The 21,900-nt window shown below is 44.5% G+C and overlaps 1 protein-coding gene across 1 annotated transcript; it reads left to right on the top strand.

Annotated features, from left to right (window-relative positions):
* Positions 1 to 1,331: 1,331 nt before the first annotated feature.
* spint1b (serine peptidase inhibitor, Kunitz type 1 b) lies at positions 1,332 to 21,657 on the top strand. The gene is made up of 10 exons (XM_063001504.1): positions 1,332 to 1,710; positions 1,861 to 2,018; positions 3,268 to 3,409; positions 5,430 to 5,600; positions 6,408 to 6,446; positions 6,544 to 6,669; positions 15,660 to 15,710; positions 15,933 to 16,103; positions 17,268 to 17,327; positions 19,601 to 21,657. The coding sequence occupies exons 1-10, from the start codon at positions 1,332 to 1,334 to the stop codon at positions 19,771 to 19,773; spliced, it is 1,470 nt and encodes a 489-aa protein (XP_062857574.1). The 3' UTR covers positions 19,774 to 21,657.
* The last annotated feature ends 243 nt before the right edge of the window (positions 21,658 to 21,900 follow it).

Raw genomic sequence — 21,900 nt, forward strand, 5'->3', positions numbered from 1 at the left:
TTGATGACAGAAAGGGTCATTTTTATTTTTAAATATTGATGAATGTAGAAAAAAAAAAATGGTCTCCAGCAGAAAGGGCACTTTTCTCATCCCCAGGGCAAAAGGGCAGGTGCTTGAGCACCACTAGGGGTCTATCTGTGCACGTGCCTGCACATGACCATTGTAATTAATGGTCATTGTGAATTTCATATGGACCTGATCACCAGTTCCATTGTTATGCAGTGGGCAGTGATCAGTCGTTATGCAAATCAACTGCATATAAGGTCGGGGTATTCAACACCAGCTCAGACTGAAGAAGTCATTCGGATTGAGTGACGAAACGTATCTCTACAACAAACTTGTGTCCAGATGAACTGATTCAACTTTGTGGACAGTAAAAAAACTGTTTTATGTTTAAGAAAGCTTCTTACTATTCATGAAAGGATGAAGCTAATTAAAACTTATTTATTAGCACAATTATTTAATTCTGTTATATTATTAAATTAGCTAAATCTGTTCAGATTTACAAAATGCAATGTTGGTCAGTGATAGCATACTTCTCGAAGATAATTAACAAAGCACACAAAACAAAATGCCCCAAAACTTTTTTGTATATTAGGTTTGCAGGACCAACCCTTTATTAACTGTAAGCATTCTCGTTTGACTTCCTGTACTAGTCCAATGAAAACATAGATTGTGTTTGTTTAAGCAGGATGATTAAAACCTGGGGGGGTAATTTTATTAAAGTTTTATTATGTAAGTTTTATTTATATAGCGCCTTTCACAGTCTTCAGTAGAGTAATCTCACCGCGGTGATGGAGGCAGAGAGTTCCAGAATTTTAGGAGCAGCAGCACCGAAAGATCTGCCACTTGTGACAAAAATTGTGGTCAAATCATGAGAATTTCAACTGCTCCATAAGTAGCGGTTAATAAATGATTCTTATTTAAGTAATAAAATACATACTGACATGTTTTACTATTATAATAAAATAAAATGTAAATTATACACTTAGAACAGCATTAACTTTAATAAAGTAAAACTATTACTACATTTGTTCAGATCCCCATAACGCTTCTTTTGATGTTTCTTTAAACTTTGGGCGGAATTATTGACGTGGTATGACGTCACGCAATGCTGTACTTCCTGACTGGAGTGTACAGGTAAAGACTCACCTGAACTGGCGCAAGCAGAACCGATTAAAGGTCGCATTTTTTATTTACTTTTTATTACCCACATATAACGCGAGCACAGAAACGGAAAGGCGCGTGTACAAGCAGATTTTAGTGCTGAGTGGGTTTGTTTTGTATTTATTATTGTTAGTTTTATGTTAGAGATGGATGTTGTGCGCGCGATGGCGCTCGTGCTGTTGCTGGTCCACACCTGGGCGCGCGGGGCGGAAGGATCAGAGGCGGCTCAGGAGTGCAGTAAAGAGTTTGAGGAAGGGCGGCAGGACTTTATTTTGAACACAGAAAAGAGCGTGACCGACGGCGCTACCTACATCGATAACCCGACTGTAAACACTCGCGCTGAGTGTTTGAAGTCCTGCTGTGCACATGCGCAGTGTAACCTGGCCCTGATCCAGCTGTGGCAGAATACGACATATTGTTTTTTGTTTGATTGTCTGCACCGGAACCAGTTCGTCTGCAGCTTCTCACGTAAACCTGGTTTCAACAGCTTCATTCTGGACCAGGTGTACCAGCGCTACCTGGCTTCACCCTCCCTTCACTCAGGTACTGTACACATCACACACAGGTACATGACATACAGAGCTACAGGTTCTGGGTACATTAGACACTGGCACAGGTACTTTATTTTCATCATTGTGTACATGTATTGTCAGGGCTGCATGTAAAGCATTTATTTGACTGTATTTATTATAGGGGAGGTGGACCGGCATCCAATAGCGAATGCAGGATCAGACGTGGTAATCAGATCTGGTGAGAGAGCTGTACTGAACGGTATTGAGAGCTGGGACGACAGAAACATCACAAAATACGAATGGATCCTCCTGAAAGGAAACAAATCTGTAATCATGGAGGTAAAACACAAGTAAACACAAGTACACAGTAACACATACACACTCTTGCGCTCTTTCACATACACACACACACACACCCCCATTTCATATAAAAATGGAGACTATGACATGTATACTACCTTTAGGAATTTGTTTTTTACATTTACATTTTCAGCATTTAGCAGACGCTTTTATCCAAAACGACTTACACAGTGAGCGGAACACGATGAGCAATTGAGGGTTAGGGGCCTTGCTCAGGGACCCAACAGTGGCAACTTGGTGGTGGCGGGGCTTGAACCGGCAACCTTCTGTTTACTAGTCCAGTACCTTAACCACTGAGCTATCACTGACCCTTTTTTTAAAGGGTTTAAATAAATAATACTAATTAATCGATGTTAGAGAGAAAATAACAAAAGATTCCGATTTATTAATAGTGTTGACAGTTCTTTTAAATGCTGTTATTTGGTTCTTTGCCTAGAGTTTAACAGTCTTCATGTTTTGTTTTGAATAATCAAGAAGAAAATACTAAAATAATTGTGCAAACTAGTCCATCACAGAGCACAAAACAGCAGTAAATATTATAGTACAGCTATAACAGCAAATATCAACAGTGTTGGGGGTTAGAGTCTGATTAGTGTGGTGGTGCCATGCGTGCAAGTCATCTATAAAAACACTGTTTATATTACGTTTGTGATGTGTGGTGTAGTCAGTGGACATGTATATGGATGTTGTGTTAAGTGCCATAATGGTCCTAAGCTAAAAGCTGTTCCTCCACATATTGGTGCAAATGATGATAGACCAGTACCACTTGCTACTGGTGACTGGGGTCCATGTATTTGCTTCACAGATCTTGACAGCTAAAGCTGTAGCCCAGTGATTTTATGAGAAAAGCTGATGAATCTTTCTTGTTAACAATAGTGCAGGTACCATACCACCCTGATGTGAAAATGCTTTCCATGGTACTGAGGTAAGAGCTTACCAGCAGTAGTCTGGGCATATTTGACGCAGTACCATCCTGCTTATTACCTGTTACTGACAGCAAAACATTTCACATTTACTGTTCCTTACACAGTTATTACAGTCAGTGTAAATCTAGGGTTACAACCTTCCATCCATGGACTAAATTAAGGATTCAAACTTATTTGGAATGTTTCTCTCAGGAGCCTTGTGGGATTTTTTTTACTTTGTACTGTAATTCTAGAGTTGATGTGCAGTCTAGTGTAAAAACTACTGAATGTATAATTACTGTATTTAATATTTATTTTTGTAGAAAACTCAGTACTTAGATCAGCGGCAGCTCTCCAACCTTTATCCTGGAGTTTATAAGTTTCAGCTAACAGTCACTGATTCAGCTGGCCAATCAGATTCCACCTCTGTCACAGTACTGGTTCTAACACCTGAACAATCAGAACGTAAGTCATTAATCTTTTTATCACTTCTCACATTAGATCCAATTATATTCTCATTCTTTTATCTAATCAGTATGATGTGCTAATGGTGCTACAAGATTTAAACATATGACCTTCTGGCAACCAACACAACCTGGGTCAACTGCAAAGTTCTTATAGGGTCATTATTTGTCTTTCACCTTCATGACATGTCAGTGAGGGGATCTCTTTTCTAAATTTCCTTTACAGTTTAGGTTAAAAGTCTACAAACATAGAACATGCATTTCACAGCTGCCTTGGTAACTGTTTTTTATTTTTTTATGACTGAATTGAAACAAGAAATTAATCTTTATAAAAAATATTCCTTCATTTCAGTTATTTGACTGCACCACCTAAAACGGAGATGGTCAGTTGTACTTCAAGAATCACAATTAAAAATCAGGTTTGCTTTGTGAGCTGCTGAAACCTACTGTAGATATACTGTCCACAGTAAAAACACTTTAGATTTATACTTTAAAAGGGTTTAAAGACTAGGATACAGAGAAAATAACCTTCAGTTGAGCTCTAAAGTGCTGATTTTTAATATAGAAATGATGGTGGTTCTTAAATTATATTTGTCCATTTTTACAAATTTCCTTTCAGCATAATGTGACAGTTTAAGTTTTCTTTCCAGCCTCAGTCAAAAGTGAAGTCAGACTAGTTATATTTATGGACAGAATTTTCTTACATCTCTACATCATTCATACAAGTTGCTGTCTGTATATTTTTGACTTACTTAACCTTCGATGCCACTCCTTTCTGAATTGTACAGAACAGGTTTAACTTGTGTGTGTATGTGTGTGTGTGTGTGTGTGTGTGTGTGTGTGTGTGTGTGTGTGTGTGTGTAAGGAAGATTACATTTGTTAAGTCAGTGTAAAGTTCAAATATACACACACAGTGTTATGGTGAATAATACAGGTGTGTTGGTGTTGTGAGTGTTGCAGCATTAATGAGTGCAGGTTCAGACATGTAGTTGTACTGAAACTGTAGGAAACAATAAGAATGCTCTTCACCACTACTGGGTAATAGAGGTAAACCTTTATCTCATGAGATTTTATATCAAAGAGTTGAGTTTAGGTGGTTCTGCTACACTTTTTTACACTCCTTACAGCCTATATAGTTTAGGGAGGGTTCCTTTGTGTTTCAGCATGACTGCATCCCTGATCATAAAAAGGCCCATAAAGACATGGTTTGTTGTTTTTGTGTAGTGTATGAACTCCAGTGGCCTACTCAAAGCTATGACCTCAATCCTAAAGAACACCTCTGGGATGAAAAAAATGTTGATGGTTCAACATCAGTGTTCATTTAAATGAAAGGGCAAAAATTCAGACAGACACACTTTAAAATTTTGTGAAAAGAAGAGTGAAGACTCTGTTGATGCATGCTCAATAATCCAGGTACACAAATCCACAAAGTTGAATCAGTTCATCTGGACACAAGTTTGTTGTAGAGATACGTTTCGTCACTCAATCCGAATGACTTCTTCAGTCTGAAGTTCAGATTGAGTGACGAAACGTATCTCTACAACAAACTTGTGTCCAGATGAACTGATTCAACTTTGTGGAAGAGTGAAGACTGTTACAGACAAACAAAGGTGACGTCTTATTAATACACATGGTTTTAATATGGGATGTGTCACAAGCTCAGTTTCACATCTTAAGAATGTCCTGGAGGATGTTTTGGAAGGTGCTCAGGTGGCACAGTAAATAATTACATTATCCCATAATCGCTGGAATCCAGGGTTCGAATCCCCAGTTGAACTGTTAGCTGGTCAGGGATATACAGACATGATTAGCTATGTCTGAGGGGATGGCTGAGGCCCTGCGGTGGATTGGTGTCCTGTCAGATGTGTTACTGCTTGTGATCCCGGAGAAAGCAAACTCACTGCAGCCCAGTCCAGTATAACCTGGTGGTAAAACAATATAAAATATAATACAAATTTTAAAATGTATCTTTAGTATGTTTAGTACACGTTGTGTTAAAATTTTTTCTCCTGTTTATATAGTTCACTGTTTGACACCGATGAAGATGGGTCCATGTCGTGGTTCTTTTCCTCGTTGGTACTTTAATGCAGCATCAGGAGTTTGCATGAAGTTCATTTTTGGAGGATGTAAACCCAACAGCAACAACTACCTCTCTCAGCAGGAATGTGTGGACGCCTGTAACAACGCCTCCTGTAACTATCATTACTAATTTATGCTGTTTACTATTCTAATACTACCTCAGCTAACAGACAAAGGGCCCACGATTCATATTTCAGTTTTACAAAATGTATTTTAATAAGACATTATTTATATTCACAGTAAACCTAAAAAGCTATAAACGGGAAGATTAGACTGCATTGAGTACAGACTCACCAAAACTAAACAGTTAAACTTAGAAAAATGTAGCCTGGTCTGATGAAAATTGATTTCTGCAAAGGCTCATGTATGGTTGTCCAGGCTGGTGGGGGCGGTGTAACAGTGTGGGACATTTTTTTAGCACACTTTGTGCTTGTTAATGCCAATCAGTCATCACATTACCACAGTCTGTTTTATTGTTGAGTAGTTGTTAAGTTTTGTTGCTGAACATGTGCCTCCCTTTAAGGCCACAATTGACCACCTTATAATGGGAACATAAGATTCACATCTTAAAAATCTGTAAAACGGTGTGACGCAATCATGTCAACATGGAGCAGAATGTTAGGGTTAGGGTTAGAGGAATATTAGTTAAAGGAATAAATATTTGATAAAGGAATATTTACATCTTGTGAAATTAATAGCATGAATTATGACTGATTTTAAACAAATAGAGGCTGTTCCGATATTAGTATAATGTTCCTAATAAATTGCTTAGTAAGTGTATATTTATGCAATTTCATATTAATATGCATGATTTTGGAATCGGATGCCCAACCAGCTCATGTTTAGGTGTCTACATACTTTTGGCCATACAGTGTATAAGGAACCGTATGTAATTGTACATGTTGATGTTTTTTTTGTAGTGCCTCATGAGAGCAGAAAAATTAAAGCCACAGCTGAAGGTAAATTAATTTACATCATCAACATCATACTGATACACACTAATCCCAACACTCATGTTACCTCTCTGTGTGTGTGTGTGTGTGTGTGTGTGTACAGTGTGTAATTCTGTGTGTGAGGAGGGACAGTTTGTTTGCAGCAGTGGTTGTTGTGTAGATAAAAGTTTGGAATGTGATGGACTGAATCATTGCAGCGACGCGTCAGACGAGGAGAACTGTCAACACTGTACGTCTAACAAATGTCTTACACAAACATACACACACATTTATACACACTTATACACAACAAGTATACACTAATAAACAAACATATACACACACATTAAACACAGCAAAAAAAGAATCCTACATATAAACACTGATACACACACACACACACACATTTATAAACACTCTGACAGATATTTTTTGTTGATGTTTGTGTGGATTTTATTTAAGTACAACCCCAAATTAGAAAAAGTTGGGACAGCATGGAAAGTGTACATAATAAAAAAAAAACTTTATTACACTGACTTTGACGTTTATTTGATGTCAGACAGGATGAACCTGAGATATTTAATCTTTTAACTGCTCAACTTCATTTCATTTATTAATAAACACCCATTCCTGCATTCCAAAAACAGTTGGGACAGTAAAGCATTTACCACTTTGTAATGTCGTTGTTCCTTTTCACCACTTAAAAGAGGTTTTGGCACCGAGGAGAGCGAGTGATTTAGTCTTTCAGCTTTTATTCTGTCTCGTTCTTCCTGCAAACACGTCTTAAGATGTGCAGCAGTACGGGGGGTCGTCGTTGTTTCAAAATTCTCCACACGTTCTCTATTGGGGACAGGTCAGGACTGCAAGTAGGCCAGTCCAGTACCCGTACCCTCTTCTTTTGCAGCTGTGCCTTCGTAATGTGTGCAGCAGGTGGATTTGCATCGTCTTGTTTAAAAATGCTGGACGTCCCTGGAAAAGACGACGTCTTGAAGGCAGCACATGTTGCTCTAGGAGCTCAATGTACTTTTCTGGTACTGACACACCCCCATACCATGACAAACCCTGGCACTGACACCCCCCATACCATGACAAACCCTGGTACTGACACACCCCATACCATGACAGACCCTGGTACTGACACACCCCCATACCATGACAGACCCTGGTACTGACACACCCCCATACCATGACAAACCCTGGCACTGACACACCCCCATACCATGACAGACCTTGGTACTGACACACCCCATACCATGACAAACCCTGGTACTGACACACCCCATACCATGACAGACCCTGGTACTGACACACCCCATACCATGACAAACCCTGGTACTGACACACCCCATACCATGACAAACCCTGGTACTGACACACCCCATACCATGACAGACCTTGGTACTGACACACCCCATACCATGACAAACCCTGGTACTGACACACCCCATACCATGACAGACCCTGGTACTGACACACCCCCATACCATGACAGACCCTGGCACTGACACACCACCATATCATGACAAACCCTGGTACTGACACCCCCCATACCATGACAAACCCTGGTACTGACACACCCCATACCATGACAGACCCTGGTACTGACACACCCCCATACCATGACAAACCCTGGCACTGACACACCCCCATACCATGACAGACCTTGGTACTGACACACCCCATACCATGACAAACCCTGGTACTGACACACCCCATACCATGACAAACCCTGGCACTGACACACCCCATACCATGACAGACCCTGGTACTGACACCCCCCCATACCATGACAGACCTTGGTACTGACACACCCCATACCATGACAAACCCTGGTACTGACACACCCCATACCATGACAAACCCTGGTACTGGGTACTGACACGCCCCCATACCATGACAGACCCTGGTACTGACACACCCCCATACCATGACAAACCCTGGCACTGACACGCCCCTATACCATGACGGACCCTGGCACTGACACGCCCCCATACCATGACAGACCCTGGTACTGACGCCCCCCCATACCATGACAAACCCTGGCACTGACACACCCCATACCATGACAGACCTTGGTACTGACACACCCCATACCATGACAAACCCTGGTACTGACACACCCCATACCATGACAAACCCTGGTACTGACACGCCCCCATACCATGACAGACCCTGGTACTGACACCCCCCCATACCATGACAAACCCTGGCACTGACACACCCCATACCATGACAGACCTTGGTACTGACACACCCCATACCATGACAGACCCTGGTACTGACACCCCCCCATACCATGACAAACCCTGGCACTGACACACCCCATACCATGACAGACCCTGGTACTGACACCCCCCCATACCATGACAAACCCTGGCACTGACACACCCCATACCATGACAGACCCTGGTACTGACACCCCCCCATACCATGACAAACCCTGGCACTGACACACCCCATACCATGACAGACCCTGGTACTGACACCCCCCCATACCATGACAAACCCTGGCACTGACACACCCCATACCATGACAGACCCTGGTACTGACACCCCCCCATACCATGACAAACCCTGGCACTGACACACCCCATACCATGACAGACCCTGGTACTGACACCCCCCCATACCATGACAGACCCTGGCACTGACACACCCCATACCATGACAAACCCTGGCACTGACACACCCCATACCATGACAGACCCTGGTACTGACACCCCCCCATACCATGACAAACCCTGGCACTGACACACCCCATACCATGACAGACCCTGGTACTGACACCCCCCCATACCATGACAAACCCTGGCACTGACACACCCCATACCATGACAAACCCTGGCACTGACACACCCCATACCATGACAGACCCTGGTACTGACACGCCCCTATACCATGACAGACCCTGGTACTGACACACCCCATACCATGACAAACCCTGGTACTGACACACCCCATACCATGACAGACCCTGGCACTGACACGCCCCTATACCATGACAGACCCTGGCACTGACACGCCCCTATACCATGACAGACCCTGGTGCTGACACACCCCATACCATGACAGACCCTGGTACTGACACACCCCATACCATGACAGACCCTGGCACTGACACGCCCCATACCATGACGGACCCTGGCACTGACACGCCCCCATACCATGACAGACCCTGGCACTGACACGCCCCTATACCATGACAGACCCTGGTACTGACACACCCCATACCATGACAGACCCTGGTACTGACACACCCCCATACCATGACAGACCCTGGCACTGACACACCACCATATCATGACAGACCCTGGTACTGACACCCCCCCATACCATGACAAACCTTGGTACTGACACACCCCATACCATGACAGACCCTGGCACTGACACGCCCCATACCATGACAGACCCTGGCACTGACACGCCCCTATACCATGACAGACCCTGGTACTGACACACCCCCATACCATGACAGACCCTGGCACTGACACGCCCCTATACCATGACAGACCCTGGTACTGACACCCCCCCATACCATGACAAACCTTGGTACTGACACACCCCCATACCATGACAGACCCTGGCACTGACACGCCCCATACCATGACAGACCCTGGCACTGACACGCCCCTATACCATGACAGACCCTGGCACTGACACGCCCCCATACCATGACAGACCCTGGCACTGACACGCCCCTATACCATGACAGACCCTGGTACTGACACACCCCCATACCATGACAGACCCTGGTACTGACACCCCCCCATACCATGACAGACCCTGGCACTGACACACCCCCATACCATGACAGACCCTGGCACTGACACACCACCATATCATGACAGACCATGGTACTGACACCCCCCCATACCATGACAGACCTTGGTACTGACACACCACCATATCATGACAGACCCTGGCACTGACACACCCCATACCATGACAGACCCTGGCACTGACACACCACCATATCATGACAGACCCTGGTACTGACACACCCCATACCATGACAGACCCTGGTACTGACACACCCCCATACCATGACGGACCCTGGTACTGACACACCACCATACCATGACAGACCTTGGTACTGACACACCACCATATCATGACAGACCCTGGCACTGACACCCCCCCATACCATGACAGACCCTGGCACTGACACGCCCCCATACCATGACAGACCCTGGCACTGACACGCCCCTATACCATGACAGACCCTGGTACTGACACACCCCATACCATGACAGACCCTGGTACTGACACACCCCATACCATGACAAACCCTGGCACTGACACGCCCCATACCATGACAGACCCTGGTACTGACACACCCCATACCATGACAGACCCTGGTACTGACACACCCCATACCATGACAAACCCTGGCACTGACACACCCCCATACCATGACAGACCCTGGTACTGACACACCCCCATACCATGACAGACCCTGGCACTGACACACCACCATATCATGACAGACCCTGGTACTGACACCCCCCCATACCATGACAAACCTTGGTACTGACACACCACCATATCATGACAGACCCTGGTACTTACACACCCCATACCATGACAGACCCTGGCACTGACACACCCCCATACCATGACAGACCCTGGCACTGACACACCACCATATCATGACAGACCATGGTACTGACACCCCCCCATACCATGACAGACCTTGGTACTGACACACCACCATATCATGACAGACCCTGGCACTGACACACCGCATACCATGACAGACCCTGGCACTGACACACCACCATATCATGACAGACCATGGTACTGACACCCCCCCATACCATGACAGACCTTGGTACTGACACACCACCATATCATGACAGACCCTGGCACTGACACGCCCCATACCATGACAGACCCTGGCACTGACACGCCCCTATACCATGACAGACCCTGGTACTGACACACCCCATACCATGACAGACCCTGGTACTGACACACCCCATACCATGACAGACCCTGGCACTGACACGCCCCATACCATGACAGACCCTGGTACTGACACACCCCCATACCATGACAGACCCTGGTACTGACACACCCCCATACCATGACAGACCCTGGCACTGACACACCACCATATCATGACAGACCCTGGTACTGACACCCCCCCATACCATGACAGACCTTGGTACTGACACACCACCATATCATGACAGACCCTGGTACTGACACACCCCATACCATGACAGACCCTGGCACTGACACACCCCCATACCATGACAGACCCTGGCACTGACACACCACCATATCATGACAGACCATGGTACTGACACCCCCCCATACCATGACAGACCCTGGTACTGACACACCCCATACCATGACAGACCCTGGCACTGACACACCACCATATCATGACAGACCCTGGTACTGACACACCCTATACCATGACAGACCCTGGTACTGACACACCCCATACCATGACAGACCCTGGTACTGACACACCCCCATACCATGACAGACCCTGGTACTGACACACCCCATACCATGACAGACCCTGGTACTGACACACCCCATACCATGACAGACCCTGGTACTGACACACCCCATACCATGACAGACCCTGGTACTGACACACCCCCATACCATGACAGACCCTGGTACTGACACACCCCATACCATGACAGACCATGGTACTGACACCCCCCCATACCATGACAGACCTTGGTACTGACACACCACCATATCATGACAGACCCTGGTACTGACACACCCCCATATCATGACAGACCATGGTACTGACACCCCCCCATACCATGACAGACCTTGGTACTGACACACCACCATATCATGACAGACTCTGGTACTGACACACCCCCATATCATGACAGACCCTGGCACTGACACGCCCCTATACCATGACAGACCCTGGCACTGACACGCCCCTATACCATGACAAACCCTGGCACTGACACGCCCCCATACCATGACAGACCCTGGTACTGACACGCCCCCATACCATGACAGACCCTGGTACTGACACACCCCATACCATGACAGACCCTGGCACTGACACGCCCCATACCATGACAGACCCTGGTACTGACACACCCCCATACCATGACAGACCCTGGTACTGACACACCCCCATACCATGACAGACCCTGCCACTGACACACCACCATATCATGACAGACCCTGGTACTGACACACCCCATACCATGACAGATCCTGGCACTGACACACCCCCATACCATGACAGACCCTGGCACTGACACACCACCATATCATGACAGACCCTGGTACTGACACACCCCTATACCATGACAGACCCTGGTACTGACACACCCCATACCATGAGAGACCCTGGTACTGACACACCCCCATACCATGACAGACCCTGGTACTGACACACCCCCATACCATGACAGACCCTGGCACTGACACACCCCCATACCATGACAGACACTGGTACTGACACACCCCTATACCATGACAGACCCTGGTACTGACACGCCCCCATACCATGACAGACCCTGGCATTGACACGCCCCATACCATGACAGACCCTGGCACTGACACGCCCCTATACCATGACAGACCCTGGTACTGACACACCCCATACCATGACAGACCCTGGTACTGACACACCCCATACCATGACAGACCCTGGCACTGACACGCCCCATACCATGACAGACCCTGGTACTGACACACCCCCATACCATGACAGACCCTGGTACTGACACACCCCCATACCATGACAGACCCTGGTACTGACACACCCCATACCATGACAGACCCTGGTACTGACACCCCCCCATACCATGACAGACCATGGTACTGACACCCCCCCATACCATGACAGACCTTGGTACTGACACACCACCATATCATGACAGACCCTGGTACTGACACACCCCCATATCATGACAGACCCTGGTACTGACACACCCCATACCATGACAGACCCTGGTACTGACACACCCCCATACCATGACAGACCCTGGTACTGACACACCCCATACCATGACAGACCCTGGTACTGACACACCCCCATACTATGACAGACCTTGGTACTGACACACCCCATACCATGACAGACCCTGGTACTGACACACCCCATACCATGACAGACCCTGGCACTGACACGCCCCATACCATGACAGACCCTGGTACTGACACACCCCATACCATGACAGACCCTGGCACTGACACACCACCATATCATGACAGACCCTGGTACTGACACACCCCCATACCATGACAGACCCTGGTACTGACACACCCCCATACCATGACAGACCCTGGCACTGACACACCACCATATCATGACAGACCCTGGCACTGACACGCCCCATACCATGACAGACCCTGGCACTGACACGCCCCATACCATGACAGACCCTGGCACTGACACACCACCATATCATGACAGACCCTGGTACTGACACACCCCCATACCATGACAGACCCTGGTACTGACACGCCCCATACCATGACAGACCCTGGCACTGACACGCCCCATACCATGACAGACCCTGGCACTGACACACCACCATATCATGACAGACCCTGGTACTGACACACCCCCATACCATGACAGACCCTGGCACTGACACACCACCATATCATGACAGACCCTGGCACTGACACGCCCCATACCATGACAGACCCTGGCACTGACACGCCCCATACCATGACAGACCCTGGCACTGACACGCCCCATACCATGACAGACCCTGGCACTGACACACCCCCATACCATGACAGACCCTGGCACTGACACACCACCATATCATGACAGACCCTGGTACTGACACACCCCCATACCATGACAGACCCTGGTACTGACACGCCCCATACCATGACAGACCCTGGCACTGACACGCCCCATACCATGACAGACCCTGGTACTGACACACCCCATACCATGACAGACCCTGGTACTGACACACCCCATACCATGACAGACCCTGGCACTGACACACCACCATATCATGACAGACCCTTGTACTGACACGCCCCTATACCATGACAGACCCTGGCACTGACACGCCCCATACCATGACAGACCCTGGCACTGACACGCCCCATACCATGACAGACCCTGGTACTGACACACCCCCATACCATGACAGACCCTGGTACTGACACCCCCCCCATACCATGACAGACCCTGGTACTGACACACCCCCATACCATGACAGACCCTGGTACTGACACACCCCCATACCATGACAGACCCTGGTACTGACACACCCCCATACCATGACAGACCCTGGCTTTTGGACTTGTTGCTGATAACAGTCTGGATCCTTTTTGTCTTTGGTCCAGATCACACGGCGTCCATTTTTTCCACAAAAAAAGACCTGGAATGCTGATTCGTCTGACTACAATACATGTTTCCACTGTGTGATGGTCCATCCTAGATGCCTCAGAGTCCAGAGAATTCGACGCCGCTTCTGGACATGGTTAACATGAGGCTTCTTTTTTACACAGTAAAGTGTTCAGTATGATTAGTGCAGTAACTCTGTATTGTAGAGCTGATAAAGGTTTGATAAACTAATCCCTCACCCATGTGGTTATATCAGCTAGTGTTGAGTGGAGGTTCTTGATGCCGTCTGAGGGATGGAAGATCACGAGCGTTCAGATTAAGCTTGCACCTTCGGCCTTTACGCACTGAAATGATTCCTTGAAAGATTTAATGATATTCTGCACTGTAGAGGGAGAACATGCAAATCCCTTCCAATCTTTCTTTGAGGTTCATTGTTTTTAAACATTTCAATCATTTTCTCACACATTTGTGGACAAACTGGATCCTCTGATCATCTTTACTCATCAGAGACTCTGAAGACTTTCCTGGATGCTGCTTTTGTACCAAACCATGATCACAATCACCTGTTTAACATCACATCATTATTTAGTGTTTTACCTCATTACAGCCCTAAATTGCCCCGTCCCAACTTTTTTTGGAATGTGTTACAGGAATGGATGTTTATTAATAAATGAAACGAAGTTGAGCAAATAAAAGATGAAATATCTCAGGTTCATCCTGTCCGACATCAAATAAAAGTCAAAGAAAATGTAAGAAACTCACACTCTGCATTTTGGGGGTGTACGTTTTACTTTAATCCAACAAAATTTTATTAGATTAATTGACACCATCAGCATTTTTCTTTAATAGATGCAAAAGAGATTATTATTATAATAACTTGTATAGATTGTTCTACATGTACTTCAGTTTTTGTGTGTTTGTGTTAGTGAATAAGACTCTGAGCCAGTTACTGGAGATCAGCGTGGATGAAGACAAAGGTAAGTAACTATAATATTTTCTTTAATAACAACATTTCAAATAATATGGTTATTATTCTATTTATTTATCATCTATACTGAGGAATCAAAACTCTGTACACCAGCACATCACAGCTCTAAAAATTCCAGACACAAAGCTCTACAGTTTTTACTTAACGTAATCAGGAAATATTTGCATAGTAATGCGTATATAATGATGTGCGTATGTTCATGTGTGTGTAGCTCAATGTGTGGACCCCCCCATGACAGGACCATGCAGGGCAAGCATGCCACGGTGGTTTTATGATCCGTTAAAGCAGAGATGTTTTCGGTTTACGTATGGAGGCTGCAGCGGGAACGACAACAAGTTTGAGAGTAGAGATGAGTGTATAAACGCCTGCAGAGACGTTACAGGTAACACAATCACATATCAGCACTATAGAAATCTGACCTTAACCCTTACTATCACAGATGAGCAGTCCTTAAAGATTTTACTGGAACACTATTCCATTATCAGAGCCATTCCAGGAGAGTTAAAGGAAACGATACATTATATTTGTCTAAATGTAAGGACTCCACAAAGTGAAAGCCGTTATCTCTAAACGAAAAAACTTGCAACTGTCTTAAATCCGTCGCTGACCTGCTAAAACTTCTTTAAAAACAGCACATACAGAAAACAGTTTCATCAGCTACTACAAGCCCACTACTTATTGTATCAAGCTTTGCTTGGCTTTATTTACATATGTAATGTTACTGGTGATGTTAATGGTGGAATCAAGGACTAAAAGGACAATAAGTGAAATGATCATAGGTGGCAAATCTTTAAAAAGTGAGACACAGTGATTGATAATAAACAATAATTGGTAATAATACATTTATTTTTATTAAAGTTAAAATCCTCATAAATGGTACTGTATTTTTCTTGTAGCCAACTTGCCTGGCTAACTATCATGACTGGCAAACGTTGCTAAGTAAATTAAAACAACAATTAAAAGTTATATATGTAAATAATAAATATAACACTGTACAAAATGATAGAAACAACTGAAATGAGTGAGGAGATTAAATGTTAAGATGCATATAGCAGGCGCCAGCCAGAAGTAAACAGACCTGTCATTTAGAAAGTGGACATAAGGCACGCTACATTGTGCATGTGATCCATTTGAAGAAGAAACTACAAGTGTAATCCTGTAAAGGAAAACAAAAGAAAACCACTGCTAACCAAGAGAAGCCTCAGTGCATTTAATACTCCCAAAAAACTCCTGAATGATCCTCAAACCTTTTTGAATGTTTTATGGTCAGTGTTAGTGCATGATTCATTAGAATGGTTTTCTGTAACCTCAGAGTTAAACTTGACTGGGATTAAAATGACCAGACAATTACAAACAGAAACTGCATTATATTTAGGGTTAGGGTTAGGGTTAGGGTTATTGCTCCTTTACCATACTTGGCTTCTTTAAGCAATGGGCGTGGCTAAAATTGTCAGATTGACGAATAGAAGGGGTATCCATTTCTTTTTGGGTAAATCTGAACTTATTGTGTGTGTAACATGTGTGTTTGTGTATTGTGTCATTTTAGAAAGTGATGTGTTTGCAAGAGGACTGTTTGAAAGAGTTGAACCAGAGACACCTCAAACAGGTAAACACGGGTTAGGGTGCCGGTTTTGAAACTGACTGGCTTTCTTGGACAGTATCCTAAAATACATTTTAACGCAAAGCTTGCTTTATTGTGGACACCTCTCTTCATCATTTTCTAATTAGTTAAAAAGGTTGGAGTAATGTTCCTTTAGCATAAAGTAAAATAAACCTAAAAATGTTTTAAAATGTGTGATCAGACTATCCCTATTTATATGAACATTTAAGTCAGCATCTACACTCAGTCGTCAGTAATGAGGAATTAAAAGACAAGGTCACAAAGTTCAATGACATGATTAATGTGGTTTTGAGAAATTGAAAAAAATTAGAAATTTTGAAGTTTTTAACTTGAATTTAACATTTTTACAAAACCAACAACAAACATAAAGAAATAAAGAAAATGTTTATGCATACTGTATATTTATTCATATACTGTAAAAGTGTGTATATTATGTCATTATTTACAATTAAGAAGTTTATAATGAACTGTTATAAGAATTTTATAGTTTACAGAATATAATCCAAGTCACTGAGAAATTAACTTCTTGCTCAGTAATCCACCTTGCTCACTAATTTACATCATTAATCTGTTCATTCCGATTCTAATTGTGCATCTTTAGCATTTACCATAAGTAAGCATGTCATGGTGTGTTTTACCAGCAGGTGGGAGTGAATAATACTTCTAAGTAAATAAATCGACTTTTTTGCTTTCAATATTTGTCACCTCCTCCCCTCCATTGCTTTACAATAAATGCAGTAATAAATAACTAGCTGCTCCAAACTGAAATGACGTCCACTAGAGTGAAACCACATCAACATTTACATGAATATTAATTTCTGTTATCTATATATACTAGACAGGAACAGCAAAGGCATCATTTCACCAAGTACATCCACATAATCAGTGTTTGTTTCTCAACCTGAAGCAACATTTTTTTTTTACATTTTTTTTTTGTGTGTGTGTAATTGCACACTTAGCCAGACCGACCATGACTGCATTCTGTCTCGAAGGAATTCAGGACCATCTGCACATGTTGCATATTCCACTCCTAATCAGATATTGTCATCCAGATATCTAGGCATACAAACAGGATTCCAGGCATGGGAATGTGGCCGGTGCCCCGAAAAGGCCGAATGGGATTTTGTTCCTAGACTGTGGCAACAAGGGAACCTGCCAGTAGCCCTTGGTCAAATCCAGTGTCAAATAAAAGAGCAGCATAAAACCAGTCCAGGAGTTTATCAATGTGAGGCATTGGATATAAATCAAATTTGGACACTGAATTGACATAGAGGAAGTCTAGACAGAATCTGACCTGCCCACTATGTTTGGAAAGAAGGATAGTACTGCTGTTCCAATCACTCTGATAATTCTGTTACCCCCATGTCCATCATTGTAACCAATTGTTTCTGAACCATTTTTCTTTTGTGTTCAAGCAGCCAGTAATATACACAACATAAAAAAAGCCTTGGTCAGTCAGGATCTTTTTCAGGATTGGAGGATTACATAAAACCTCTGAGATGCTCTTTGCAGAAATTGTTTATTAAAACACTATTTTGCAATTACAGGTTTCATAGTCAACAATGATTAACAAGGGCAAACTGGTGTTGATCAGTCTAATGGCCCAACAAGATCCATGCCAATCCGCTCAAATGGAGTCTTGTTTAAAGAAAGTCGTCACATTTGGAGTTGCACTGGATTTACCGGCTGACATTCATGGCATGACACACATCACCGACATACGTCAAATCACCTTCAGGGAACTGGCCCAAGTGGTTTAGCATTCTCCAGCACAGTTCCGGGCTGAGCTCCAGTGTTTTGTCCTGCAGGCAGCGCTGGTCCTAGTGCTGGCATTGCTGTATCCTGGCTAGTCTCTAAATCTTCTTCCTGCAGCAAGGAGAACTCAGGAAACTTATAAACCACCTGCCTTTCAGCATATCTGTTTTTTTACACAATCAGTAAATGAAAATAAATACTTTAGGATACACAAATAGTCTGCAAGGCTCTCAGTCTAAATGCTGTCCAAAACGTCCCTGCTCACACACGTCCTTCCACCAAGACAAACAGAAACAAGAGGAAAAAACACAGAGGTTATAACAGCATTAATTAAATAATGATTCTCAATTATCAGCTGATCGGTTCATTGTTAACACCCCTAGTTTACGATCATCGTGTGACCTGACTATTCCTATAGCAACATTACTGTTCACCATGAGCACTTCCTGTGTGTGTATAATTCTTTGTATTTTATTGTGTGTGTGTGTGTGTGTGTGTTACAGGTTCTGTAGCAGTGGGTGTGATCATAGTGTTGGGGCTTTTGGCTGTGATTGGTCTGCTTGGTTTCTGTTTTCTGAAAAAGAGGAAGAGAATGTCAGAGGATCAGAGAGTGCCAGCTACAGCTAATGCTAATCCACCTGTACCGCTAACCGAAGATACACACTCGTTAATCTAATACACACTCATTAAATATACAAAAAACACATACACACATGCCAGTGTAATACACACACACACACACACTCACACACATATAGATTTTTGGAGGCTGAAAGAAGCTTTAAGGGGAAGAAGATTTTCATGTAATGATGATGTGAAAGCAGCGGCGCATCAGCGGCTACGAGCTCAACCAAGCAATGGTATGACGCTGGGAAAAATGCATCAGAAGGAGACGATGTAGAAAAGTGATTCTTAATAGAGTTTAAAAAGTACGGAAATGTTTTGAAGAACCCTCGTATATAGTGAGTCGGTGTGTACACGAGTGGGTGTGTGAGTGTGTACGTGAGTAAGAGTGGGTGTGTACATGAGTGGTTGGGTGAGTGAGTCGGTGCACGTGAGTGAGTAAGTGAGTGAGTGGGTGTGTACATGAGTGGTTGGGTGAGTGAGTGCACGTGAGTGAGTGAGTAAGAGTGGGTGTGTACATGAGTGGGTGGGTGGTTGGGTGAGTGAGTCTGTGCACGTGAGTGAGTAAGTGAGTGGGTGTGTACATGAGTGGGTGGGTGGTTGGGTGAGTGAGTCTGTGCACGTGAGTGAGTAAGTGAGTGGGTGTGTACATGAGTGGTTGGGTGAGTGAGTGCACGTGAGTGAGTGAGTAAGTGAGTGGGTGTGTACATGAGTGAGTGAGTGAAAGTGTCGGTGTGTACACAAGTGAGTGAGTGAGTGGGTGAGTGAGTCAGTGTGTACATGAGTGAGTGAGTGGGTGAGTGAGTCGGTGTGTACGTGAGTGGGTGAGTGAGTGGGTTAGTGAGTGAGTCAGTGTGTACGTGAGTGAGTGGGTGAGTGAGTCGGTGTGTACATGAGTGAGTGAGTGGGTTGGTGAGTGGGTGAGTGAGTCGGTGTGTACATGAGTGAGTGAGTGAGTCGGTGTGTACATGAGTGGGTGAGTGAGTGGGCTAGTGAGTGGGTGAGTGAGTCGGTGTGTACATGAGTGAGTGGGTTGGTGAGTGAGTGAGTCGGTGTGTACGTGAGTGAGTGAGTGAGTCGGTGTGTACATGAGTGAGTGGGTGAGTGAGTGAGTAGGTGTGTACATGAGTGAGTAGGTGAGTGAATGGTTTAGTGAGTGGGTGAGTGAGTTGGTGTGTACATGAGTGAGTGAGTGTTGGTGAGTGAGTGGGTTGGTGAGTGAGTGGGTGAGTGGGTGAGTGAGTCAGTGTGTACATGAGTGAGTGGTTTAATGAGTGGGTGTGTACATGAGTGAGTGAGTGGGTTGGTGAGTGAGTGAGTTGGTGAGTGAGTGAGTTGGTGTGTACGTGAGTGAGTGAGTGAGTGAGTTGGTGAGTGAGTGAGTTGGTGTGTACGTGAGTGAGTGAGTTGGTGTGTACATGAGTGAGTGAGTGAGTTGGTGTGTACATGAGTGGGTGAGTGAATGGTTGGGTGGGTGAGTGAGTGAGTGTGTACATGAGTGAGTGAGTGAGTCGGTGTGTACATGAGTGGGTGAGTGAATGGTTGGGTGGGTGAGTGAGTGTGTACATGAGTGAGTGAGTGGGTTGGTGAGTGAGTGAGTTGGTGTGTACGTGAGTGAGTGAGTTGGTGTGTACATGAGTGAGTGAGTGAGTTGGTGTGTACATGAGTGGGTGAGTGAATGGTTGGGTGGGTGAGTGAGTGAGTGTGTACATGAGTGAGTGAGTGAGTCGGTGTGTACATGAGTGGGTGAGTGAATGGTTGGGTGGGTGAGTGAATGTGTACATGAGTGAGTGAGTGAGTCGGTGTTTACATGAGTGGGTGAGTGGATGGTTTAGTGAATGGTTTAGTGGGTGTGTGAGTGTACATGAGTGGGTGTGTGTTTCTGCACTTCACTGTATTTGATGCTTGTATAAGAATCTATACAGTAAAATAAATATTGATGGAGATGAAGCCATGATTCATGTGTTTATTAAATTTTTTATTACACATTCTGTTACATAATTAAATTTGTTCTGTATTTGTTTTGTATTCAGCTCTGTAATAAAAAGAACTTTAAGTAAAAGATGGTTTGTTTGTTTTTTAGCTCCTGATTAAAATGAATAAATCAGTTTAAATTGCACTTTATTTCTTCTAACAAGGTCATCGCAGATAATCACACAGTGGAGAGGAACTGTGGAAC

Source organism: Trichomycterus rosablanca, chromosome 9 (genome assembly GCF_030014385.1).
Source record: "Trichomycterus rosablanca isolate fTriRos1 chromosome 9, fTriRos1.hap1, whole genome shotgun sequence".
NCBI classification, from domain to species: domain Eukaryota; kingdom Metazoa; phylum Chordata; class Actinopteri; order Siluriformes; family Trichomycteridae; genus Trichomycterus; species Trichomycterus rosablanca.

Excerpts from the sequence above, each read along its gene's own strand:
- spint1b (XM_063001504.1), top strand. The coding sequence starts at position 1,332 with ATGGCGCTCGTGCTGTTGCTGGTCCACACCTGGGCGCGCGGGGCGGAA. Across the intron at positions 3,410-5,429 it reads AACACCTGAACAATCAGAAC|TTCACTGTTTGACACCGATG; the intron begins GTAAGTCATTAA and ends CTGTTTATATAG. Across the intron at positions 6,447-6,543 it reads AATTAAAGCCACAGCTGAAG|TGTGTAATTCTGTGTGTGAG; the intron begins GTAAATTAATTT and ends GTGTGTGTACAG.